General features: G+C 25.0%; 3 protein-coding genes across 5 annotated transcripts; 2 read left to right on the forward strand and 1 right to left on the reverse strand.

Moving 5' to 3' along the window:
- Window positions 1–1002: 1002 nt before the first annotated feature.
- Window positions 1003–2531, forward strand: LOC105366784 (RNA pseudouridylate synthase domain-containing protein 1). Its single transcript, XM_011505338.1, has 5 exons — window positions 1003–1010; window positions 1441–1493; window positions 1597–1840; window positions 1940–2216; window positions 2351–2531. Exons 3-5 carry the CDS (start codon window positions 1609–1611, stop codon window positions 2505–2507), a joined length of 666 nt encoding a protein of 221 aa, XP_011503640.1. The 5' UTR covers window positions 1003–1010; window positions 1441–1493; window positions 1597–1608; the 3' UTR covers window positions 2508–2531.
- On the reverse strand, window positions 2501–5157 carry LOC105366783 (DNA repair protein XRCC3). 3 transcript variants are annotated; one of them, XM_011505336.1, is made up of 6 exons: window positions 5082–5157; window positions 3551–3570; window positions 3283–3483; window positions 3093–3223; window positions 2803–3021; window positions 2501–2733 (listed from the first exon to the last, which is right to left on the reverse strand). In XM_011505336.1, exons 2-6 carry the CDS (start codon window positions 3552–3554, stop codon window positions 2521–2523), a joined length of 768 nt encoding a protein of 255 aa, XP_011503638.1. In that variant the 5' UTR covers window positions 3555–3570; window positions 5082–5157; the 3' UTR covers window positions 2501–2520. The 3 variants fall into 3 exon arrangements, with proteins under 3 accessions (XP_011503638.1, XP_011503639.1, XP_011503637.1); XM_011505337.1 differs by having other exon boundaries at window positions 3551–3566; window positions 5082–5147; XM_011505335.1 differs by lacking the exon at window positions 5082–5157 and having other exon boundaries at window positions 3551–3678.
- A 1044-nt stretch (window positions 5158–6201) lies between these two features.
- Lrch (Leucine-rich-repeats and calponin homology domain protein) lies at window positions 6202–27496 on the forward strand. Its single transcript, XM_011505339.1, has 14 exons — window positions 6202–6426; window positions 13986–14130; window positions 14738–14970; window positions 17378–17514; window positions 21139–21354; window positions 21734–21895; window positions 22157–22272; window positions 22429–22560; window positions 22742–23112; window positions 24028–24167; window positions 24260–24397; window positions 24462–24539; window positions 25723–26067; window positions 27422–27496. The coding sequence occupies exons 1-13, from the start codon at window positions 6258–6260 to the stop codon at window positions 25951–25953; spliced, it is 2268 nt and encodes a 755-aa protein (XP_011503641.1). The 5' UTR covers window positions 6202–6257; the 3' UTR covers window positions 25954–26067; window positions 27422–27496.
- Window positions 27497–27742: the final 246 nt, after the last annotated feature.

Below are 27742 nucleotides of genomic sequence, written 5' to 3' on the forward strand. Positions count from 1 at the left end.
ACTTTACGAGTGAGCTTATGTTGTCGAAAATGTGGCCACGCGGCGTCTTTACAGTATACTTGCACTGACCGGCAGTTACGCTTGATTGAGAGCGGAGTGAATTTACGAATGAGCTTCGCCTCATGGCGCGTTGCGCTTAAATGTGCATGCGGCGTCTTCAGCGCCGGCAACAGTGTCGATGCGCGTCCCTTCCAGAAATTTTCCTTTGGCGTGAGAAAACGAAGCTTCTAGAAGTTTCGAAGGCGTCCCTTTTTTGTGAGTGCTGGCAGTAAATAATATCTCAAATCGTAAACTTGCTCGGACTTGCCGAGTTTTGTTTGTAAACATCTTTCTCGAGTACCCGCCTCGGTCCGCACGTGCGGATCAGCCTAGGCGCACGTGGTGGCCAGTCTAGGCGCACATGCGGTCAGTCTAGGCGCACATGCGGTACGCCGGACTGCGTAAATGACCTTTCTTTTGTTTGAAATTCATGGGACTGCTTCAATCCCGAACACCCATGCTCAGTATAAAATAAGAGCTATATACAAATATAGCGATACTAGTATTGATTATGTAATATTACATAGAATTAAATAAAAATTAAATAATAAAAACATCAAATTATTTGTAAAATATATATTTTTTTATTTAACTTTGATTTAACATAAGATTAAAAACTCGCCGTATATACAAACATGCTGGATGCAACATGATATGCTATCTAATGGCCAATCATGTATGTGTAACATTGTACGATCTGATATTGAACTTCTATAGAATGAAAATGTGCATGCCATCCAGTTTACGTTTTCTTAGGATTTGGTACATATAAGTTTTAATACATTTACAATTAAAATTAATTTTATATTACAAAATTACTGATTTTTATAAAATAAAAAAACAATTAAATGAAAAATAAAATTAGTATATGATTAATTAAAATAAATGTAGCATATAGTAAAATATACAGGTAGATGTACAAGGAAATAATATATAACTTTATGTAATGGTTTTGTTGAGTGAAAAATTAGGTACCGAAAAAATAAAATATTTTAAAATTATTTAAATTAATTAGCACATATCGTATATATTGTTTGGTGATGAAAGTTCTTTTTTTGTATGTATATATCTTTTCTCATAGTAAAATTTATCTTACATCTTAATATTTACAATTTACAATCTTACAATTTATAATATATAAGTAAGGTTATTATGAAAAATTTATTTCATTTATATATATATATATATATATATATATACACACATGCATACATATATGCATATATACATATATATATAAAGCCTAGAATATTTGGAATACATTTAGATGTAAAATGCTATTAATATTACGAATATTTTTAATTGTCAGTGATTTTATTTATGAATCAATTAAGAAAATTGTGGAAAAAAAAACTCAGTACAATAGTGTAAAAATATTACATCATAGTAAACATTTTTTAGTTATAAATAAACCATATGACTTGGTAATAAACAGCAATAGTCCTAGTGTAAAGGTATAAAATTAAATTGATTCAATATTTCTATAGTATTTTGTTATTAATTATATTTTTATTTATTTATAAAATTAATTTAAAAAAATATTTAAATATATTATAGGCAAGTGTTCAAATGGAAATACGGAGGATGTTACCAAATTTAATCAATTCAAACTTATATCATGAATTTTATTTTGTTCATCGGCTAGATTATGTAACAAGTGGGGTAATGTGTATTGCATTAAATAAACAGTCAGCTAGAGCTGCTTCAACATCTTTTCAAAAAAGGACGGTAGAAAAATATTATTTAGCTCTTGTCCATGGTCATATTAATAAGCCTTCAATGATAATTAATGTACTTATTGGTAAGTAAATGAAGTGAAAGGTAGAATAATAAAATTTTTAAATAAAACAACTTAAATATTTGGGTATGAACATATTAATATAAGAATATTGTTATACAGGAAATGATCTCAGAGAAGTAAATGGAAACCGTAAAATGTGTACAATTGATAATAACTTTTGTAAAAAACCACAGAAATCATGTACTGCATTGTTAGTTCTTGAAAAAGGTTATAGAAATAAGGAAGCAGTTACTAAAATTTTATTGTACCCTGTAACTGGAAGAAGACATCAACTGAGAGTACACTGTACACATATAGGACATATAATTGTAGGAGATTATACTTACAGTGAAAAAACTGATACTGAACCTTATAGAACTTTTCTTCATGCATTAAGGTACATTAATAAAAAATAATTATGAAATATTTCATTCATTCTTTTGAATTCATTAAATTACAATAAATTTATTAGTAAATTATAATAAATACAATACTTATGACTTATAAGAGAATATCATGCATTATTTTTAGATTAACAATAAATAATACTGTGGAATATTTAGATGTAAGATCAGTTGATCCATTTACTTCATCTAATTCCCAAAATCAGTGGAAACCATCAAAAATTTTACGAATTTTAGATGAAAGTGCATTTTCTGATATAAAAGAACTTACTTTAAATACTTAAAAAAAAATTTTTTTTATGTATTTTTAACAATAATACCCGAATCAAGTATTTCATATTCGATCGTTTGGCATGGTAAATAAGGTGATCCTGTTATATGTAGAAAGCGATGTCCATTTTGTCTGAACATATATAAAGAATTTGTAATCATACTAGCCCAGGTTATTCCAAGAGAAGGTAGTTCTGTAGTTGAAACATTTATTGAACTAGTTTCTACAAGGGCTGTTACCTATAAAATAATTTTTAATTTTTTAATTCTTGTGTATTTATAAATGAATATATAAAAATAATAAATTACTTGATTAATACAAATAATAGCCATGTTATAAATGCTTGATAATTTTTGTAATCGATAACCTATATTTCTTAAGCTCTTAGCTCTATTTTGCAAATAAACCGAATCATATTCAACTCTAAAAGTAGCAGCAATGGAATCTATTACAAGTAATTTGATGTTATAATGAGACAAGAGATTTGGAAGTCTTCTAGGATTATAAATACAATTTTTTAAATCTTCCTTAAAATACAATACATGGTATATTTAATTAATAAATTATAAAATTTATATTTATATTATTTTATTCTTACACTGTTTGAAATATGTTCAATAAATATCATTTCATTTGAAATAGGATACTTAGTTTTTAAATTAATTTTATTAATTAGCTCATGTAACCGATTTGAAGGAAATGGTGATTCTGTACAAATATATGCAGCTCCTAGAAATATTTAGATTTGAACAAAAATATATTTATATATTATTAAAATATATTCATACCTCCAAAATCATTAAAATTATCTGATGAAATTTGTGCAGTAATACATAATTGAAGAGCCAATTGAGTTTTTCCTATTCCAGATTTACCATAAATTTGTGTTATACCTTTTCGACATATACCACCTCTTAGAAAGTTGTCTAATTTTGGGCATCCAGTTAACAAGAAACTTCCTGTATTTCTTAATTCAAATAATGAATCATCTATTGAAATAAAGATATATATAGATTTGAATGTAAGTTGTAATTTTTACTAACTTATTATATTTACCCATAGTCAGTTGTGACTACCTTGTAGAATGCCTAGTATGGATAACAATGTATGTAAATCAATGATCAATAAAAAATAGTTCTTTTATCAAGTAAAATATGTTAAATTATAAATTAATAACGATTTCAAACAGTTAATTATTTCATATTTTGTTTTTGAAAATTATAACTAAGAAAAAATATAAATTAACCTAAGTTATTTTAAATTATTATTTGTACTATGTTTATTATTATTAAATCTACATATTATTAATTTAACAAAACACGAAAAAATTTAATATTCATTAGTGTACTTAAAACGTATAAAGCACTTTATGTTTTTCAATAATTACGCAGTTAACAGTTTGCAGTAGCTTCAAAATATACTTTAATACTGATTTATTTATTAAATGTAATTGTGTTATTCTCATCACTTACTTAAATTATAGTATTTTTATTATTTAATGTTTCAAATCTTTATTGTATTTAGAAAATTTTATTTTATATTTTGAAACAATACATTTTTAGTACGAAGATGAATTTAACGATATTACTATTTTATATAAGCTTAAAATCCTTTTTTGACCTTAATATTATATTTTTTTTAATTGGACCTATCCAATTTATGAGTATTATTTTAATTACATATTAATATTCTTGTATTAACGTTTTTCATTCTGTTTTTATAAAAAGTTATATTAAAAGAATTATTCTAATGTGTATAACTATAGAATTTTTTGTCTATTTCTAAAATACATTATTTTGATTTGAAGACCATTAAAAATACGAATTGGAATTATTAATTGTCTAGACTAAGCAAACGTATTATAAAATATAAATAAGAAAAATATGATTAAAACATTCTATTTTTATAATAAAGAATTGAATTTATTGAATGAAAGAGCTATATTTTGAATGATAATTAAACTTTTTTTTTTTAAAGCAAAAAATTGATACTTGTTTATATTGTAACGATCGTAAACTCTGCTTAAATCTATTATACATTTTGTAATTATTTAATATTACTACTTTTCGTATGATTGGTTTTTCTTTAATATATAGTTTTATGTTTAGTACTTAGTTTTAATAAAAACATTATTTACATACTAGATATAAATCTTGTAAAACTTTAATCTATTACTCCAACTACTGTTGTAATTGATTGAATTGAAACTTCTGATATGTATATATATTCGTATACCTCTGCGAAGGTTAGAAACTTTCTTCTGTTAATATATAATCTTTTATGATAATCAATATATCTTTATTTATACTCATATTTCTTAAAAATTCTTTTCAAATCTAATATATCAAATAAATTTGAATAAATCAACTCTAATAATGAAAATTCTAGTTAAAAAAGATATAGATAAACTCATATTAAGATATAATGTTGGCAATGCAACTTGAAATGTGTTTAAAAAATGTAGTGAAAAGTGTTTCAATGATGCTCATTCGTTATAGGATGTGAAAATAGTATTTTCGTGATTTCTGTCATTTCTGACTACTGAAAAATGGCAAATCTAAGTATGCTATTAGAAATATTTACTTACTGGTAGTAATAATACTCATAAACCATTTTAAATATAACTCTTGATCGATTAATAAGATTGTGAAAAAGCTTAAATAATGAAATTTTTATCAAAGTAATATAAATTTTCATTTGTATTTATTTAAAAAAAATTACCTATATTCAAAATTTAATCCATCCAAAAACTACAATGTTTTAATTACTTAATTATTGGGTATTAATTCCTAAAATTATCTTATTTATGATTCGCCTGAACAATGTGTATAAGTATTCAAAGTAGTTATAAAAAAAGGTAGTAGAAATTGTTTGCGGAGACTGGAAGTGATTTAGTTACCATTTTGTTCAATATTAGGAATCTGAATTTTTGAAAAATATGTATTCTATATGCTAGCGCCATCTTAGGAAAATTCAAACTATTTTATTGTAGGAATTCAAAACGTAAAATAAATATTGAAAGAGGGTACAATAACTATATTACATAAAGTCTAGAAAGGTTATTTGGTGATCAGACAAGGATATTTAATAATAAATTGAAATAATCTGAAAACACTATATATATATATATATATATATATATATATATATATATAATTTTTAATATAGTAATTTTTTTAATTTATTTTAAGGAAAGAGCTAAAATATGATTTAAAAATATATTTACATTGAAAAGTATATTATATATACTTTTGGTATTTATAATACTCAATAACAGTAAAAATTCTGTGAATGATAGTTTCTGGAACTATATGGAATTTGTTAAAAAAAAAACGAGTTCATCGTACTTATTGATCTATAATTACTGTTTTAGGTAACGGAAAACAATGTACAAATAATTCATAGATATACTTTGAGCATGAGATTTTTTATTCGAACCTCCAAATATTGCATTTTAGTATTTCCCTTATTGCTACTGTTCGAAACGTCAATGTAATTTAATATTCATATTGTGCGCACTTACAGTTAATCAGTTATAATGCGCATGTGCACAAACAGTATTCAATATTCTTCGTTCAATTGTAAGTTAGTCTTCTATTATATGGTTGACAATATCTTAAATCTTGAATATTATTATTGAATATTTTGAATGATTATGAAAGTAATGTATATGTTTACAACTATCAATAGAAAATTGTGAAACATTTATAATAATAAACTGAACAAAGAGAAATTATGTAATATTATTGTAGTTAGGTAAATCATGAGTGGACATATACAAAAACAACTCACTAGGAGTCTTGAACGAATACTTGAAGAGGCTCACCATAGTGGCGAACTCAAGTTGAGTGGTCGAAAGCTGAAAGACTTTCCAAAAGTAGGCAAAGCTCTTGGTTCTATTAAATATAATCTTAAAGACACTGTATTAGCAGGTAAGTATTTTTATTAATATTATTTATATGTGTACATTTTTTCATTTTATATTTAATTTCTATAATATTAACGTATAATCTTGATTTATTGATTAAATTACATATATTTACACTTTTTACTGACAATAGAATTTATCATTTTTTTTTATGTAATAGAATTCTAGGGATATAATTTTTATTAAGTAATATATATAATGTCATTTACATATTTTTACTGACAATTAAATTCTGTGATCTTTATATATTTTTTATGTATAGAAAACTACAAATGAAATAAAAATTTAACTATGTAATATACTAATTGAAAAATTAAATAAAATTTATACAAAATTTATATTTCTTTCATTTTTATAACGAAATATCTTATAATTTAAACAGCTACAATTTTAATAAATAATAGTTATTGAAAAAATTAGTAAGATAAAAATTAAAATTAGCTTTATAAAGGATATATGAAAATTTAGATGTAAAAATTCATTTATTCGATTGCCTTATACTAATTTATAAAATATTTTCTTTATTAAAAATATTTTTAATATAGTCTTATTCAAAAAAATATTTGTCTAAAATTTTTATAAAAATATTTCTTGTCTAAATAATTTAATTATATTTAATAATTCAATTTTTATATTTATATTTTTATATTTTTTGTATAGTCTATATAAATATATATATTAAATTCGATTTTGTTTCCTAATTAATACTTTATACAGCATCCATTAAATTTTTTATAACACTAATATAATATTGATTCTCATTAGTATAAGCTTTAAAGAAAATTGTTTCATAATATAAATAGGTATTTATGTATATACATTTTTTTTTATACTATTTTATAAAAGTTTGATATTTTTGTTTTGTGTACATACGTAACTTGGTATATTTGTATAGCTGAGTATTTATAAAATTATAAATTATATGTAAGATTAATGAAATGCAAATTTTACAAAATCGATTATAAATTTATGTTTCATTAAATATTAAAAATTGTAATATATACAATTTCAATTAAACATAAATTTATATTAGTTTTAAGTAGATTTATTTATATAATTGATATAATTGATTTGAAATAATTGAAAAAGTAGTTTTGAAAATTAAAATCAAATTTTGTTTTATATAGAATGTTTTGAATAGATCCAAAGTATATAATTATTAACAATTAAAAGCTTGATATAATTAATTGGATGCGTATTTTATATTCTATATATTGGGAAATTCAATCCAAATGTTTTAACTAGTAAATTTTTTTTTTTTATTACTCACAGACAAAAATCTTTTTTTTTATGAATACTATTTTATATATTTTTTGAAATAATATTATAAATTTATTTATAAGCTTAAATATTAGAATAAATTTATTTTATAAATTTTTTTGCAATATAAATTTCTAATTAAAATTTTAAGTAATTGATAATGTCTAAAAATAGATTACCGGTTTAGGAGGGCTAAATATATATAGTTAGAGGAAAACTCCTAGATAGTTGGTGGGAGGATTGCGAGCTAGTGGACAGGGTAGTGCATCTATTCAATAATTATCTATTCAATAATAAATTGTGTTATAATAATTCTTAATTTGATGTTTGAATATTTTGGTTAGTTGATGCTTTATTTACTATTGCCACGGAGCACTAATATGCGTTGCATGTATAGGTAGAAGGTCGTAACTTTTCTGGTCGTCTATATGGCGGTGGCTTGAATTTGCTTTCTTATTAGGCTCTGCAGGTTGTCCTAGTGGCGCTTAATTCTTGTATGCAGATTTGGCCGCGTACGGCCCTTTATAATTATTCATTAATTCGGAATGGAACTTTTTACCTCTTAGTTTTGTACGTTGTATTTTGCTGGCTATGTCTCGTATTGAACTGAATTTGCCTTGAGCAGCTCCTTGTAAGTTATGATTATGTATTCTGTCCGAACTATTATTCCTTGTTCCCTTTTCCTTCTCTTGCACTGCTGAGAGTATATGTTTATTTATCTTACACTTGTTATGAGTTGAACAATTTCAGTGTTATTATCTGGTTTTAGTTCCTTCTGATTGTCTGTGTACGTTTACTTAGCTGTTCTTAGCCGAAAAGCGGCTGTGCCTTGCCGGCATCTTCTTTTAAAAGCATTCTCTCGGCCATGCGGTCGTTTTTGAGAATTCGCTCCTTTTTGGCGTCTCCAATCATAGCATTCCTGTCATTTATAGCGTCTCCAATCAGAATGCCTCTTAAGTGGTGGCGTCTCCCATCAGTACATCTTTTTCATGATGGAGGCTCCAATGAGAGCGGGTCTTACTCGAATCCCCTCCATGGTGGGAACTTCTTGACGCGCTCTTTCCTCTCCATCCTAGTATCGTCGTAAGTAAATTTCATGATCATGCGCGCTATGTACCGTAAGAGTGGTAAAGGTTAGATGTAGCGCGGTTTTTGAGTGAAACATCTCGGTATGTGTCATCCAGCCGTCTTTATGACTTGTTCTCGCCAACTGTGTTTATGACTTGTTTTCGTCGGATGCTTAATGGCATGTTTTCGCCAAATGTGTTTATGCCGCTATAGAAGCTACTAGTAACAGTTTCATATTAGGTAGAATTTCATACACAGTGCCCAGAGCACGAAGCTATTGCAGGTCTTTCTCATACTCGGTGCAATCGCACATTCTTTCAAGTAGTCGCTTCCATAAGTCAGAACAAGCAACACCATCCGACGCTACATCAAGGTATCGAACCATTTTCTCACCCTCCCATATCACAAGACATCTTGGAGGAGACCAGCAATCAGATTACCACCACGTGGCACTACACGAACAAGTGTCAAGAGATTTACGACCTCTCATTTCTCAGTGTATTACCTCACCATCAAGCGTACTGCAACAAGAGGATCCGGAGATTGAAGACCTACCTCTATAAGTAGTGCATGCTAACACGACAGGACAACAACCAAGGAACGGCAAGATCTCAACGATTCTCATGATCAACGTAGAATCATTATATTGTAGTTGTAAAATAAACACAATAACAAGCACGAAAAGCAAATGTATTAAATACTGAATTGAAGCGTTACTCCTTCCACTTACCCACACTTTTCTCCCATCAGGAAACTGGTGGCCATAGTCTAATTCTAAACACCAACTATACATTAGAATAATACGTGATATATTTTAATAGGTATAGATGGAATAATGTAATTTTTCATTACAAATGAATATAAATATTTCACTAATTGTTAATAATTATCAAATAAGTTACTATATATATTATTCTTATTTTAATAATAACTAGTATTTATAATGAGTTATGTACAAAAAAATGATAATAGTAATTAAAAATTAATGGTCAATACAATATATAATGTAAACGCTACTAATAATAGTCTGTTGACAGTGTGGATTTATGTACAGCGTCTGTAGTGGTTTATGCATTGAACTTAGTACATAAAATACTGCCGACCAACGTATAGATCTCTCATTCCGAGGATGTTAATATTTTTATAATAGTCTGTCAAAAATGAATTCGATTCATGCGAGTTTCCTATGGAATGAAGAATATGATGAGTATTCTCAGTAGGATTTTGAAAATATTTTCGATTATACAAGCAGAATGCTCTTTGAAAGTTATCTGTATGAGTCAAATGGAATAGATATTGCTTGGTATCAAAGAATCTTAATTGTAATACAATAGAACTACATTGAGAGTCCGATATATTAAATCAAGCAAATTATTGCACTATGGGTATATCTCTAATATAATATAGCATAAACATAATTTGCATTGATAAGCTCAAATCAAATTAGCTCCTTTAATTTGATGTGTTGTAATTGTGTGTTCGAAGATTTGTCATCGAAATTCACTAAGTGTTAATGAAGTAGTTTAAGCCGATTTAGCTAGATGTCGAAGAATATGTTACCCGATACTATTATTAATTTTTTTGTAATTGCAGCGATGCATTTTTATTTCCAAGTATGACCCATGTATTTACAAAAGTGCGTACATTTTACACTATATCAAGTCTTTGCTGAGTTTCTTTAGTCTATTAACTAGATGAGATTATGTCTAGTATTAAAAATATTGGAGTGAAGTATCATTATCGGCAGGTATAGTGAAGTTATTAATTAGGATACATTAAATTTCTTGGGTATCAATAGGGTGCTAATTCCATTTGGAATTTTATATTGATAATAGAGTTAATGGCAACAACATGTCATTATAGATAAATATACTAGCAGCCTCAACTCTTTAAAAATTTTAGGAACTATGTTTTTGTCGCTGAAGTTAGAACATGAATAAAACTAAGAAATATTTTTCGACTACCTCAATTATTTAGGTGAAAGTACATAATCGGTATGTTAGCACACACAAGTGAATCATTTTGTGACACAAAGTATTTTGTTTGCACGTAAATGATAGGAATTTGATTGTACATACTTAATAATTGTTTGATAGATAATAGTTATTCTAAAAGAAAATTTATTAGCATTCGAACTCCGTCAAATTACTGTTAACACAATGTTTTATTTATAACAATGCTGTTATGTTAATTTTAAGGATAAGTATTATAAGCTTTGAAATAATAAAAACTATTTTTTATATGGTACATTATACGATACTCTCTTTGAAGTACTCAAGAATACCATTAGAAAATGTTATGTTTATGTATGATACAAAACAATGTACAAAGCAATACAAACTCGAATATTTTGTTTTGCTCTTTATTTAAAAAACATCAAATAAATTTAAGTCAGTCATTGAATACTGTTTGGAATTCCAGCCACCAGTATGATAGCAGAACACGGCGGGTGGATTAAACCGTACCACCGGTTTAACGGTGATGGGAGAGGGGATAGGTGAGGGGTTAATGCATCGACTCAGAGCAAACACAATTGGTTTTAGTGACCTCTATTTAAGTATTTTTTACAGTATTGTGGGTATTCTTAATTGTGATGAGAATTGTCGAATGTAGTGACTAGACAGCTGATTATTAAGTCGAAACATCGTCTGGGAGTGCAAGCTTCGTAAGGTAATAATTCCGGGTTCTAGCGTATAAATCAACGGAGTCTTTCTTATTCGACCGTCATGTGTCGTGTGAGTCACGCTTGAATTATATTGGGCATTAGTCGGCTCGCGGAGCTTCGACGCTTACGGCGACGCTCGAATCATACCAAGCGAGATTCGGCTCGCAACTGATTAGGCGTTTGACTCGACATTGGAATAAACTAAGTGATATTCGGCTCGTGGCGGTGGTGGGGATTATTACGAATAGTTGTCACCCTCTTTTTTGGTTTGATCAAAACCACTTTGTTGTGGCGTGACCGGTAATGTCTCGCAGTACTAACTTTAGACTTAGGCAGGGATCTACTGTCAGGATCGGCGCCCTCTTTAGCGGTCTGATAATAATAAAGTCGGAGGGCCTTTCTGATACAGTAGACGTGGGCCGCGAATGATCATGAAACGTTTGTCCCGGGTGGCATGATCGGTAAGGTCTCGCCCTGCTAACGAGAATTAGACCGGGTCTATTAATAAATACGATAGGTTTGACGTAGGCCAGGGAACGGTCACGAGAAATAGGCGAGGGTTTACGACAAGTATGAGTAATATCGATAGCTGGCCAGCAATAATAATATACCTTGCACGAATTCCTGCAGACGAGTTCGACTTTCACAGATATGACTAGCACTAGTTTCAAGAAGTTGAACTAGCACTAGTTCAACAAGACTCTTTTCTTCTTCGTTCGTTGCTATATTGGAATCGTATTTTAACAAACAATAAATTCAGACTTAAAACCTCCCTTTGATGGTGGGTGGAGGCGTTGCTGGCAAGTGGAAGGGACAATGCAATAATTCAATACTACTTGTAGTGTTTCTTGTCTTTTCTTTTATTAAATATAATAATATAATAAATCATTAATGATCATGAAGCGTATGAATGAAGGTGTAAGTGAGTTTCTTCAATTGTGTTATGTGCTGAGGAGAGTGTGTATCCTCTCCGTGGTGTGAGGAGTCGATGCAGTCGTAGTATGCGTGAGAGCCGCCACTGTTGTATCGAAGTCATCTAAGCGAAAATGGGTCGCTGCTGCTATAGTGTAGCTGCGTAAGAGCTGTCTCTGTCGTATCAAAGCTTTCTAAAGGGGGCCGGTTTTCTGCTGCCTTAGTCTTCGGTGTGATCCGTTAATATGTGTAGTATGATTTCGATATTTTCACTCTCAATTTATGTTAGCACTAGCGCGTTATTAGTCTTAAGTTTAATTAACAGATTCTGATAATGAGGCGTGACTATTGGTTTATTAGATTGTTTACTAGTTGAGCATTACGTACGTGTACCGCTACAGTGAGTGATGACTGTAGAGAGAAGCTTGAAGATTAAATAGTGCGCCCGTTATAATGACTGTGTAATTGTTACTAGATTAGACTGGGACAAAGACTCGGCGCTGCGCGTGAAGCGCAGCCCTTAAATATTATAGCGCTAGTTATTAGGCGCCAGTAGCCTTGGAAGTTCGTTGGCTATTGTTTATAAACAATTGAATTACGCGCTCATACCTCTCCCACTTTTGTATTTAACTTTTCAACTTTTTCAATCCATAACATTACCATTGTCGTTGATTTTAAATAAAAAATCTTAAAGATAGTTACAAATGCATTATAAAATAAATTAATTATATTGTTATATAAAGCTGCACCGATATATCTGCGTTACATAAAAAAGTAGACATTACTATTTAACACAAATACTAGCTACTAAAATTATATAAAATTGAAAATAAGTTTCCTAATAAATATTTAAACAATTTCTGTAAATATAACATACGAAATTTAGGAAACTGGAATATAATAGAAAATGGAATATAATAATGTTATATAAATTAACGTTTATTGGTTTGATGGTTTAATAAAAATGGTTTAATTATTACTACTTTAGATAAAATGAAAATTACCGACATTTAATAAATTTAATATAAAAATGTTTTGAAGCTCATGCATATCTACTGAGTTATAATTTTGTAATGAAAACTAATTTTTGAATTTTTTGTTACGTTTGATTGAACAAAATATATTATTAATTTTCCATATTTTCAAAATAAATTATAAATTTTTAATTAATCTAGTGCAACAAATTTTGTAATAAAAAAAGTATTAAAAAGCTTTAAACTGGATTTCTGGATGTGAAAGAATTACCTAGTCTCTTAATTGAACCAAAATTATTTTAATTTTATTTCAATAATGATATTAGGAAAAACATATAGATTATAAAAATAATGTAAAGCGTAACTGGAAAATATATCCTATTAGGGTCTTTGATTAATTTTATTTGGTTTAAAGACTATCTCAGTATTTTTGATTTTTGATTTTTTCTATATTTATAATATTTTGCTTCGAGCACACTTTCTTATTTTGTCATTAACCAGTGATATATATTACGAAGTAAATGTAGCTTATGTAATTTTATCCATTTTTAATTTCATTCATTTACTATTACAGTAATGAATAAAATCATTAATTAAATTAATTGATAAATATTTATGATTATTTCGTGAAGAATATTTCGATATTGATAATATAAGAATGAATCTTTTCAACTTTTATTATAGACCTGTCGAAAAATCGTTTTATGGAATTACCAGAAGAAATAACAGAGTTTCCTTTCCTTGAAAAACTACATCTATATCATAATGCAATAAAAGTAATACCAGAAACGGTAACGATGCTCCAGTCGTTAAGCTATCTTGATCTCAGGTAAATTACTGTGTGATTTTGTTACTGTAGTCATTTTTTGAAAGTCAAATCTTTGTGAACATCATTTTAATATTTATTTTCATTTTGATTGATTCTTATGAATACAGTTTTTTTGTCAAATTTTTGAGAATTTGGATCCTATTTTTGTTTTAATATGTATATAAGCTAAGCATACAATAAAAATAATACTTAATTCGTTTATATGTTCTTTTGATAAAAATATAAACGTTATTTCTAATTTTAATGAAAAATCTGTAATTCTTTATTTTTCTCTTTCTACCATACTATTGTATTTTTTCGAAACAGCGTTTTATTTTTAAATATTATTTTGATTTCAAAAAATACAAAAATTAAGGATAATGTAAAATTAGATGCTTCACTATCAAAATAATAATAAACGTAACAGACTACCATTATTAAATTTGTATTTATTTAGTGAACTTATTTATTCTATTTATTTAGCTAATTTGTTTGTTCTATTTATTTAGTTAATTTATTTATTTTATTTATTTAGTTAACATATTAATTTTATTTATATTAGTAAATTTATATATTTTATTTATTCAATTTATTTACTTAGTTCATTAATTTATTTTAATTTTCGCAGTCGTAATCAAATGACAACATTACCACGAGAAATTTGTCAACTACCTTTGCAGACCCTTTTGGTCTCCCACAACAGGCTTGTTTCGTTGCCAGAAGAATTGGGAAGAATGTCAGCTCTTGCAGAGCTTGACGCTGGTTGTAATGAAATAACGAGTCTGCGCTTACGTGTGGGCGATCTTCCTCGACTCCGATGTCTTAATCTTCGTAGTAATTTTTTAGTGTACATTCCTATTGGTAATGTTTTTAGAATTTTCCTTTTTTTATATTAACATAAATTTTTTAAATAATACTGATAATATTTTAATAATTATTATTATAGTGATATCATAATTTAGTATAAAAAATGCCATATTCAGTGTAGATTAAAGTTTTATTAGATTTATTTTATATTCAAATTTGACATTATAAATAAAAATATGAAGATATATATTATTATTATTATTATTATTATTATTATTATTATTATTAAATTATATTGTGATTTATAAGTTAGGATATATATATATATAGACATTTTCATAAAATATAGTAATAAACTATTTAATCGATTTTTTTTATAATTTTATGAAAAATAGATGGCACAACTTCCAATAAATTTTTCTTGTAGTCCTTAAAAGAACTGTTTTATATTTCATTGTTTCACAGGCCGGTTTTTATTTGATTTCTGCCATAGGTCGAAACGTAATATTATAAATTTATCGATGTAACAGTAGATCGATTCCAGTACTGAACAGCATTTTATTTAATCAGGACCTTGTACCGATGTTGATTTTGGAATTTCAATCTTCTAGTTATTTCACGGAGATTCCATATTGACCAACATGGTTAAAGTTTCCGTTTTTGATAATATCTTGTTCTGTAGTTTTTCTTGTTCTCTATAGTTAAGGCAACTTTCTATGCGACATGTTATTCGCATACAAATATATTAGGTTATTATATTTGTTTTACTGAAGAATTTCTTGTTATTTTAATTAAATAGGAGAGCCATTCAGTTAAACCAACTGGGCTTTCTTTCTTAAATTTCTTGTTCGTGTTTTAAAATAGTATATTTTAAATATTACATTAATAATCATTCATATATTGATATTCGTCAATTTTCAGTGAAATCTAATTAATATATTTAATTTAAAAATATTTTAACTTATAAAATCATTAATACTATAAAACATAGTTTATTGTTACTATTTCGTATTTAATTGTTCGTCAAATCGTTATTCGAAATAATCGCGTCCATTAATGAAGCAAAAAATGTTATATGAAAGCCTGAAGTACTTTAAATGCGATTATCAAATACAATATTTACAATGAATAAAAAATAAAATTTTGTGCATTAATTTACACTAGACAAATTATTATCTATACGAATCTTAGATACAATTCTAAACGTCTACAAATATGATGAAACAATCGTTTAATTCATGAAAGAAACTGCTAGTATCTCAGTTGAGATATCAACTATCTCAATAGAAAGAATAACTTATGTTAATAGTATAATGGACTGAATGATGGTTTTGTAACAAAAAAATTGAGACTACTGTAAAACTGTATTTGTTGTGTATTATAATAAAAATATTATATGTAAGCTGGTAGTCTTGTTTTGCAGTTTGTTTTAGATTTAAAAAAAACTCCAAGTTTTAATAGTATTGAATATATATATATATATATATATATATATATATAGACTCTTAATTTTAAGTTTTTTTTCATTGTGATTATTGGGATATTTTATAGGGTAAATGCTCTTTTGAAAACAGCATAATATACAGCACATCAAAATTAGAATTATATTAAACTGTATAATGAAAAACTAAGTTTAAGCTTTCTATTTCTTTTTAGAGTTATGACAATTCAAATTTATCAATGTTCGTAAACTGTCGGCATATTTTTATGTAACCAAATCATAGTTTTGAATTTTTAAAGAACTAAACGTGGTCTTAATCTTAGTTAATATACTTGAACATCGGGCTGTTCTGTCAGAACATGTCATGCAAATGGATAGTTGTTAGCAGGTGATTACCAAGGTATTTTTCTTTTTGTCTTTTTTTACAAGTATTTTTATATCAAAAACGATAAGTCATACTAGATACTCGATTTACACAGAATTTTTAAAGTGGTCAATTATAGCCTTCCTGGTTGATCTTTTAGTGCAAATATAAAAATTGGTACGTTCCATTTGGGTATCTTATTCTCTCACGTTTGATAAATTAAACATTTTATATACTTTGCAGGAAGCAATACATTTCAAAGTGATATTAGAAGTATGAATATGATGTTCATATATTTATTTAAATTATTTATTAGATTGTTTGGTTATATTGAACTTTGCCAAAAGTAGTTTTTCTCTGTAACCGACAGAACTAGATTGTTTAGTCTTACTATATCAATGGTTGACTTCTTTAATTAAATGAAATGAATTGATGTCTTGGTTTTTCATCCGATCTCAACATAATGAAAATAAAGTTAATATTTAATTTTTCATTTTATTATTTACAAATTATTTTTATTTTGAGTTTTGTAAGCTAATACTATTTATTAAATATATAAATATATAAAGCTCTGTATACTATTTAATATTTGATATAGAACTTCATTTTTAATGTATTTATATTGCATTTTTATCTTTTGGGTTTCTTCTATTTAGAATTGACATACTTAAAACTGGTAAAACTCGATATTAGTGGAAATCGAATATCTATTTTACCTAATGAACTTAGAAAAATGAAGAGTTTGGTGGACCTTCAACTTTTAGATAATCCATTGACTTCACCACCTGCAACGGTAATAATGTACTTTTTACTTATAAGATTATATACCGAAAACAGCTTATTAAATATACATTGTTCTAAATTTCTGTTAAATACGTGTATTATTTTATAACAATATTTTATACACGTATTAGTTTGTTTCTTGATTAAAAATTATATGATTATTTATTTACAAATTTTCATAAAATTTATTTACACAATGTATTGATTGATATATAATTATAATTATATTTTATATTTTTTTAAAACTTAATTAAATTATGAACTTTAATGACCATCAAAAAAAATTTTTTTAAATAATAGGTTTTTAATGACAATATTTGATGAAATTAAAAAATCGTACAAATAAATTTAACAATTTGGTTAAAAACGTAATAATTAAAAAATTTAATAAATACTATTAATGCTAAATCTGCAAGAATTTATTGACATTCCAAGATATTTTATTAAATATAAAAAAGACTAAAGATTATTAAAACTGTCAACAAATATATGATTTATGAACTTTAAAATAGTAGATAATAGATCTACTTGATAGTTGAATCGTTTTAAATGTGCCAATAGTATAACTAGATATTGCATCAGTTGATAAAACGGCAAAAATAATTAGTAATAATAGATTCTGATAGTTTGATTTTCTTCATATTGATATTACAATTCAATGTAGATATATGTTATTTTATCTTAAATAAATCACTTAAAAATTTTTTTTGTTTATCATATCAAGAAATTATTTAATGTTTAATTAAATATATAATAATAATAAAAATGTAAATCTTTTAAATCGAATACTACGATTACTGATTGATCAACATCTACTATTAATGGTTCATTATAATTATTATAAATGACAGTTATAAATTATAAATAATTAAAAAAATATACATGGAAATATTTCGAAACAAAATAAATTTAAGAATTAAGGAAAAAATTAAAAATGAAAGAAATATAATAATAACACTATGTATATAATCTATAGAAATATTTATAATAAAAATGATATATATCTATGTATTAAAAAATACATAAAGATGGATAATATTGATTTAAAATCAATATAAAGTCAATATAAAGTAAAGAAGAATTCCAGGATTTTAGAAAATACTAAAATTTTTGTTGATTATAATTGGTGTTAAGTTAATTTTTTTAATTTTTTGTTATTCAGTAGTTTTGTTATTTTATATTATTTCCATAATAACTAAAAATAAATCATATATAATAAATGGAAATTAATTATGTAGAATCTCTACAACAATATCTTAGCCTCTCAAATTTTAATCATTCGTGACAATTTTTCGAGAATTCTATTGTTTACTTATTAAAAATATACGGTCTAACATTCCGGATGTTGCTACGACGTACGTAGAGTATGATAAGTACGATGTACGTATAAAGTACGTAATATAGAGGAATTTATATACAAATATTTAATATCTTTAAAAGGTGAGAAAGAGAAATTAAAAACGGAATAACTAAATAAAAAAATTAATAAGGACATTACCGATGGATAAGGATGTGAAGACCTATGGATTTAAGTGCCAACTTTCAAGTGATCTATAGAATTATTAAATAAAAAATAGTATTTTAAATCATAAATTGAACTACTATTTTAATAAATAGCATTATTTAGTAGCTAATCAATGGAAAACTCATATACTAATATATTTCTCAGAAGTAAATAATACAATTAAAACATTATCTACATTGAATCCTTCAAATGATTTAGTAAACGGTTAAAATCTGATAGTATTTTTAAATATTTATATTGTAATTATTTATTATTTTTATAGAAATACCGAAAATGACTGTAAGAATATACAATTATAGAATAATTAAAACGAGTATAGAATTAAAATAATTAATGTAGTTAGTCGCTATAATATATTTAATTATTAAGAAAAGCAAGGAATACTATAATTGTTACGTAGTTTATTGTTGATAAATTATAAAAATGGAAATACAATTATCAAATGCCAATTGCATTACTATTTCGACTCAGTCATAGATAGAATATTTTCGTTTATGGCACATGAATAAATTTTTTCAACCGTTCATAGCCTAATATTGGCAGTCACGTGGATAAAGAAAAGAGAAATGACTTTTCCGAGGTTATTCAGATAATGGTATTTTTTTATAAAAGAAATGAAATTTAAATTTGTTAAAGTTTAAGTAAAGTGATACGTAATTTAGATCGAGTGTAAATTATGCTACTGTATCAATATTTTGTAGTAACTTGAGATTATTAAAAGTATTATAAAGTTTAAATATTTTTTTTACTGTATTAAATTCATATATTTTTTAGTAAACAAATAATTAATGAGCATGAGATTTAATCGAAAAGTTTCCTAAATCGAAAATTAAAAAAACGGGAATTTAGTAGTATAATACATTTTTTGTAAAGTTTCATTATTAAATTAGTTATGAACTTATATTTTTTAATTAGCCTAATAAAAGCAGATAGGAAACAGGATGTAAAAACTTAAAATATAACGGTGTTTTCTTAGAACGTATTTGATTCTACAGTAAACACAGTGCTATGATAATTCGTTAAAAAATTAATTTTGAAAATTACTAAATTTTGACACAAAATGTATTAAACTTATTTAGAAAAAAATTATAGCATTGTGTGATACACATTTTTACATGAAACTTAAATAAATATTTACTACATTGATTTATATACTGTAATTGCATTGCTAAATCTATAAATTCAACAAATAAATCTAAGTAATTGAGTTTAGTAAACTCAAAGGGTAAGAACTAAAGAAATAAAAAATTTTTAATACTAAAACCTGTAATATGTAAGCCCGTTAAATAACAATGTAAAGTCAGATATGCTAGGTACATCAATATTAATAACTTGATATTTTTTATAACTAATCATTAACACAGATAGCAAGGATTAATCCGAACATATCTGTAACAGTGAATTACTTCAATAGTAAGAGTTAAATTGAAATCATTGATAAGCTCCTTCAAAAATATATGTATATATCTATGTATATATCTATGATTGGTATTAAACTAGAGATTTGTCAATAATCAATAAATGATATACAAATATACATTTTATATAAAATTGGTTGTTATTATAAATAATATAAATTTAATTCTATTTATTTTATTATTGTAAAGATTTAATAACCTTAAATTAATGATTTTCATCAATCAAGCTGTATATTAAACATTGAATGAAACTATTATCAATTCAATAAATATACCTTGTACTGATTAATACAAGGAAGAAAAACCATCAATTTGAACTATAGTCTTGCGTAGTCGTTTGTATATTAAAAAAATATGTCTCGATATGATAAAAAGATTATTGTTTTAATTAAACTAATTTTATTCCCTATTTTGTTTTTATAATTCAATTATTTAGTAAATATTTAATTTAACTATAGGAAATTGAAATAAGTTTATAAGAATTAAAAGTTGAAAATTAATTAAATATATTTTTGTTTAAGAAACAATTATATACTTCTACAAACTACAAATTATTGATGGTTTATTAATAAGTTAAGATTTCAAGAATTTTAATGAAAATCATTATAAATATCAGAATTTTAAAATATAGATAACAAATGACTATTTTTTTAATCAAGTATTGAATAATTGGAATGAAATTACATTTTAGTTGTGTACACGCGGACGAACACACATTTTTAAGTACCTGGAGAGACAAGCAGTAAAACATGAACGAACTCGAAGTGGGCGCATAAGACGAAGTCCTTTTGAAACAAGAGGGCATGCAACATTAGGTACGCGCTCACATCGGCGATGTAATATTGACAGTGGTTATAATACAAGCGATGTGTTTGATAAACGTTGGTCTCAAGAATTTAATAATATGGTTAGTCTTATTACTTTAATATTCATTTTTTTACTTGCTTAAAGGATCTGGAGTTTATCTACCTGTCAACTATTCCAGCATTAATTTGTTCAATAAAATATATGAATGAATAAAATGATTAAATTTATAGATTTAAAATTTATAAATTATAATTTATTTTCATATTTGAATTGTATAAGGTTGTATGTATGTGGTGTGTAGTAATAAAAAGTTGTATAATAATAGTAAAATAAATTTTCTAGTATTGTGTTCAATTACTGCATTATAATAGATAAATGTTTAAAATAAAATATATATGAATTGTGTATACAATTATGTATATGAAACCTTATTATATTCATTAATCGTATCCACCATGATTCTTCATTCTTGCTTACAGACTCACGGTTGTGAAGTTCATGGTATTTTTCAAAAAGAATGTTTACCACTTTCTATTACTCTTTCACATGAAACTGAGATTAATGGTCCTTGTAGTGGTACTTCAACACCTAGTACAATATCTCCTGGAGAAAATTCATCTTTAGAAGATGACTTAGGAAAGGTTAATTTTTTATATATAACTTGTACATTAAAGAATTTGTTGTCTTTATTGTATGAAAATCGCTCTTAGATTTCTATTAATTTAATTTGTATGTAACTACTGATTTAACTCATTATGTTTAAGTATCAATGTAAGTTATGGACTTGAAGAAAATCTCCAAGAATTTCTAAATATAATAATATTGTATTAATAAAGATATTTTTTTATGAATTTAGACATTTATTTTAAATGTACAAAAAGAATTTATTATACGTTTTATAGACCATATTTCAAGATCAGATGGGAAAAAAAAAATTAGAACAAGGTATTTCTGAAGATGGAAGTGATTTTGAAAAATCTTTATTAACAATTCATCAAATATCAATAACACCTATAAGGTATTCTTTTTTATTAAAATTGCGTAAGTAATTAGGCAATGCAATTTTCTTCTTTTATATCATATACAGAACATTAAGTTTTCATAGCTTTTGGTAGTATTAAATTTATAAAATTCTTGACATAATTATTGCATTTTATTTTTGTATATCTTACAGTCAGGTGGAAACTTCAAGATTAGAAACTCCAGAACAAAGTACTTCGATCAAAACTATATCACAAATTCAACGATCATTACCACTTGTTAATGGGGAAAAAAGAAGGACCCTGAATCATATTCAGACATACAAGTAATTATATTTGTTTTTTATATCTACTATATCAAACTCCTTTGTTTGTATTATATTTTAGTTTGAAACCCGGCTTATCATTATCTAATTTTTAATTGACTTTTAATTATATTATATTTATAATTATAGTTAATTTATATAGTTATATAAAAGGTAATAACATTTTGGATTTTCTTTATAGAGAATATAAAGAAGCCTTAAGACAACAAAGAGTAAATGAAGGTCTAAATGTATATAAATCTAAGGAACAAATAACACAATATGGTAGTCGTGCTCAAAGTGATGGAACGTATTCATCTAGTACTATTGTCTTATCTGGTAAACAAATTTTCAATGAAGAGAATGCAAATAAAAGGCCAGTACATAAAGTAACTCCCTCTCGAATTAATTTTCCAAATAATACCAATATTAATGGTAATCAAAGTGAAAATTATGAAACACTATATAATAAACCATGTGCACCAATAAAAAAATCCAGCAGTATTTTATTTGGAAATGTAAATTCTGACTGTGTACCGAAGTTTGTGAAAGCAACAGTGGGACATGTGGAAAGTAATTCTTAAATTATCTTAATACATTGAATCAAGAATGTGATATTCTAAATATATTGTTAACCAATATTTTTTCATTGATTTATTTAAAGATAGGTATTTAATTTATTTTTTAAACAATATAAAACTGGAGTTTAGATGCTTCTTTTCAAATTCTTAATATAGATTTTGTATATGCTAATTACAATTGAGTTTTTTAAAAACAATTTCAGAAACAGTATCAGTAGATATTAAAAAATTTCTTTTTCACAATCCTTTTCAATTGGATTGTGAGATTACAATAACATTATTGTATATTTAATAGCTTTTATTGTTCTGAAAATTTTAAACTTTTTTGCATGTTTAATTTGAAACGAATAATACTAATTCATATATAATTTAAATAAACTTTGAAATAAAAATAGTTTATTTGGAATTTCTATAATTGAATGAATTAAATTTTTTTTTTATTATGATTTTGAGCATAAAAGTTTAGTTATTTAATCTTTTTTTTATTGTGTTTCAATGGTAATTCTTAATGAATCTTTAAGAATAATTTGTATAAATAAAACATTTTTAAAAAATTACAGATTTTGAATTATTGATTTATTAAGTTTCCAAAGTGATTGAAGTTTTAGTAAGCAGCATATACTATATATAAGGACAGCATATGGCATATAAAATATTTTTTTTAATATAAAGGGAGTTGTTCATATTGAAATTATTAAAGTTGAAGGTTGATTAAACTAAAACTTAATCAAATTAACCTTTTTCCTTTATTGAATATGAAATCATTAGATAACAGTATAAAAATTAGTTAAAAAATTAAATAGTTATTGTACAAATTTTTTGTTTGCACAAGATATTGAAAAATTTAAAGATGATTGTAATTTAATAATTGTAAATTTTGAGTTTAATACATTTTTATTTTTGATAGGCGTAAATAGAAATTATCCCAGTTCGAATTCTTGTAATATTACTTGGAATATAAATTCTTCCGAAAAGTATTCATTTACTATGAAAAGGGAATTTGAGCGTGCCAAGGAAGAAGCTGATTTAATTAAACAATTACGAAATGTAAATATTATTTTTAAGCAATAGAAATATTTGTAATATAAAACTAAATATAATAGTATGAAATTAAATTATATATTTTAAATATTTTATAGCAAATAGAAACAAGATTAAAAATGGCTCTTCCTGAAAATTTGGCTCCTGCATTAGCAGATGGTGTAGTTCTTTGTCATTTAGCAAATCATGTTAGACCTCGATCAGTAGCAAGTATTCATGTACCATCACCAGCAGTTGTAAGTTACAATATTACTGACTTGAATCCAAAGTATTAAATAAATTAATAACTTATGATTTTAGCCTAAACTTACAATGGCAAGATGTAGAAGAAACGTAGATAATTTCTTAGAAGCTTGCAGACAAATTGGTGTCAATGGGGTAAAATTTTATTGATAATAATTATGTGCTTCCTAGAATGTATTATATCAATAATTTTTTCTTGCATGATTATTACTATTTACAAATTTTCTAGATTATGATTTATTCATAAATAACCGTAATTTAATAATAAATCGTAATTTTTTATACTATGTTTTGATAATATTTATAATTAAATAATATATAAAGCAAAATTAATATTTTACAATATAGTACTATTTTTATGTAATTTCAAGAGGTAAGTAACAAAAATACAAATCAATACTGGAAAAGATAAAAATTTAAGGAAATTATTTTATATTTTTTTAATTATATTTATTCATTACTTTATCTCTAATGGATTGTAAAATATTTGAACCTGACATTTATAATATTTAATCCATTATATAAAATGATGTATCCAACAACTACTAGTCAGTCCCTACTTATAGTCGGTTTTAATTATAATGTAATCAATGTTTTTTAATAATGGGTGGATTAAAAGTTATTAAACATTACGAAAAATAATTAATGGTTGAAGGGTCGATCTCATTCTTTGAAAACAAAAAATTTCTTTGCATGTGCTTGTATTTAATATTGCTTTTGTGTTGCTTTCAATTAAAAAAATTATGTAAAATTATCAGAAAATGATTTTTGTAGAAAATAATTTTCTAATTTAATTCTAAAATGATCTCAGCTAAGCTACTTAAATATTTGTACAAAAATTTATATTTATTAACAAAAATCAATATTGACACATAAATTTTAAAGAATAGTGAATGTTTATGTGTCTAGTTAATGATTAAATTTTTGAAATTATCAATTATGTTCTGCTTTATTAATTAATTAAATATCGGTTATTTTTTATATTTAAATGGAATATAATTTTGAATTACTCGGATTTTAAATATAAATTCATTTTGAAATAAATTGTCTTATGAAAAAATACAATAGATAGTAAAGTTATTAACTAATTCTATCTCAAATCTTTTTTTAACAATTTTATAGAAGTAACGTTTTTAATTAAGAAAGATCGATCTTCAAAAATATAATTTTATTATTTAATTAAAAAAGTACAGCATATTTAATTTGTTAAAAATAATAGCGCACATTATTTATGTATTTCAATGTAATTACATAATAAGAAGCATATGATAACAAATTATCAAATCACGGGACTGAGTAGTATCGCTGTTGGTTACAGGAGGTGTTAATGGATGCGGATGCAATCATGGATGTGGGTTATATGGAAATTTATGGGCTGGAAGCACTTGGTCGTATCGTTTCCGCATTAATTCTTAATACAGAAGATAATTTTCAAGAACTGAATGCAGGTTCAATACGAATGATTGAAGATCACACTCTTTGTATAGTGCTTTTTACTACATTCATTTCCACTTTGATTCTGCTGTATTTCTATCCAATTCCTGATTAAAAGAAGTTTAAAAATAGTATATAAAAACCAGTTTTATATCTAAAATAAAAATAAAATAAATTATAAATATTGATGACTAACCCGAAATCAAGCTGGAGATGAATATTCAATTGTGTAAGACACATAATCTATCTTGTATTTTGATAAAAGCTAAGATAAAAAAGAAACATACAATTGTTACTTCTTTATTTATTAGAATATAATTTTTTATATATTTTTTTATAATATCTTAGTATATAACATCTTAGTACAATAGCTTCTCTAGTTTTTAGCAGTTGAACCATATAGATATATGTATATATTCACCAGTGAAATTTTCAAAGTTAATTTTATTTATAATAATTTAATAAAAGTGATTTTTATTATATCTTTCATATTTGGAAAATTTATACATATAAATGAGAATTAAAAAGAAACTTAAAAATTTTTTTTATATAATTTATTTCATTCGTTTTAAATAAATAATTATATAAATTGTATAAACCTTATAATTACAACTATCTGTATTAACTTATAGCGAGGAAAAAATACTTAATTCAAATGCTGTTAAACTAAAAATTATTTGAAAGTTAATTTAAGCAAATAATTTTATTTTTATATAAATATTTTTATGTAGAAATTGAAATAAATTATAGCTATATTTTTCATGTCTTAAATCATTTTAATATTTTTGTAAATAATATTGTTTTATTTCATTTTTGATAGAATTTAAATAAAGTTTAAAATTTGATTTTTATCGATGCCATTTAATAAACCAATATAATTAATATTTATTATATACATGTAAATAATGTGAAATGTAATGCACTGATTATCTACTAATATAAAATTGTATTAGTTATACGTGTAGTTAAATCGTAATATATTAATAATTATTATAATAATATAATAAATAATTAGCAAAATGTTATTTACTTTTATAAAGTAGAAAATATATATATAATTTTAATAACTTTTTGATAAACTAAGATAATAACCTGTGATTGTATATATCATTTATACATAACAGTTTATTTTACAAGAATTCTTTGTAAAATTTTTATTTTTTAATTTTTAATGCACGTATTTATTAAATACATTATACTTTGATGTCAAATAAATTATAATAAATTATTATTTATAGTTTTCAATTTAAAAAAAAAAGTTAAAATTTAATACAAAATTTGCACTACATTTATTTAGAGCAAATAACGTTTCTTGTATATTTTAAAATGTAAATAGCTAAATAAATAATTTGGTCTTATTCATATTCTAATAGTATTACTATACCATAAAATACAGTAAAAATATAATATTTCTTATAAAGCTATTTTTAAATATTTATTAACTGATAATTTTAGTTATATAAATATTTTATTTTAAAAAATAACAAGTTTTATTGATATCGATGTTAAAAGAGAGTATTAAGAAATTTAGGTATAATTTTTTTAAAGGGTACTTGAATTCTTATTTCTTTGTCTTTTTTTAGAATCTAATGTGCTGTGCTAGCGATATTCTTGAAGGAGGTCGTGGTGTCGTTCGAGTCGCTATTACAGTTGCTGAATTACTGGTGTTTCATCAAACTCGCTCGTCTTTACACACTTCAGTTTCGACAAAAATTAACAATCAAATGTTTACTTAGTCACAAATGTTATAAAATAAAATTTTTATTTTTAATGGTGTATTAAAAACGTTTATACTTAAATATTTAATTTTGAAAACTAGAATTTCATCAAAAGTTTGAAAGTAATGTTTTTAATTGATTAAAATTTTCATAAAAATTTAATTGATTATATGTTCTTTTTATAAT

This window comes from Ceratosolen solmsi, unplaced genomic scaffold, assembly GCF_000503995.2.
Source record: "Ceratosolen solmsi marchali unplaced genomic scaffold, CerSol_1.0 scaffold12, whole genome shotgun sequence".
In the NCBI taxonomy this organism is placed as follows: Eukaryota; Metazoa; Arthropoda; class Insecta; order Hymenoptera; family Agaonidae; genus Ceratosolen; species Ceratosolen solmsi.

What these genes read in the sequence shown, in the direction of transcription:
- LOC105366784 (XM_011505338.1), top strand. Translation starts at nt 1,609, where the DNA reads ATGGAAATACGGAGGATGTTACCAAATTTAATCAATTCAAACTTATAT. An exon ending in GATAATTAATGTACTTATTG is followed by an intron (nt 1,841 to 1,939) that starts GTAAGTAAATGA and finishes ATTGTTATACAG; the next exon opens with GAAATGATCTCAGAGAAGTA. An exon ending in ACTTTTCTTCATGCATTAAG is followed by an intron (nt 2,217 to 2,350) that starts GTACATTAATAA and finishes CATTATTTTTAG; the next exon opens with ATTAACAATAAATAATACTG.
- LOC105366783 (XM_011505336.1), bottom strand. An exon ending in TTGAACATATTTCAAACAGT is followed by an intron (nt 3,022 to 3,092) that starts GTAAGAATAAAA and finishes TTGTATTTTAAG; the next exon opens with GAAGATTTAAAAAATTGTAT. An exon ending in CTATTATTTGTATTAATCAA is followed by an intron (nt 2,734 to 2,802) that starts GTAATTTATTAT and finishes ATTATTTTATAG; the next exon opens with GTAACAGCCCTTGTAGAAAC.
- Lrch (XM_011505339.1), top strand. Translation starts at nt 6,258, where the DNA reads ATGAGTGGACATATACAAAAACAACTCACTAGGAGTCTTGAACGAATA. An exon ending in TTAAGCTATCTTGATCTCAG is followed by an intron (nt 14,131 to 14,737) that starts GTAAATTACTGT and finishes TAATTTTCGCAG; the next exon opens with TCGTAATCAAATGACAACAT. An exon ending in GACAAATTGGTGTCAATGGG is followed by an intron (nt 24,540 to 25,722) that starts GTAAAATTTTAT and finishes TGTTGGTTACAG; the next exon opens with GAGGTGTTAATGGATGCGGA.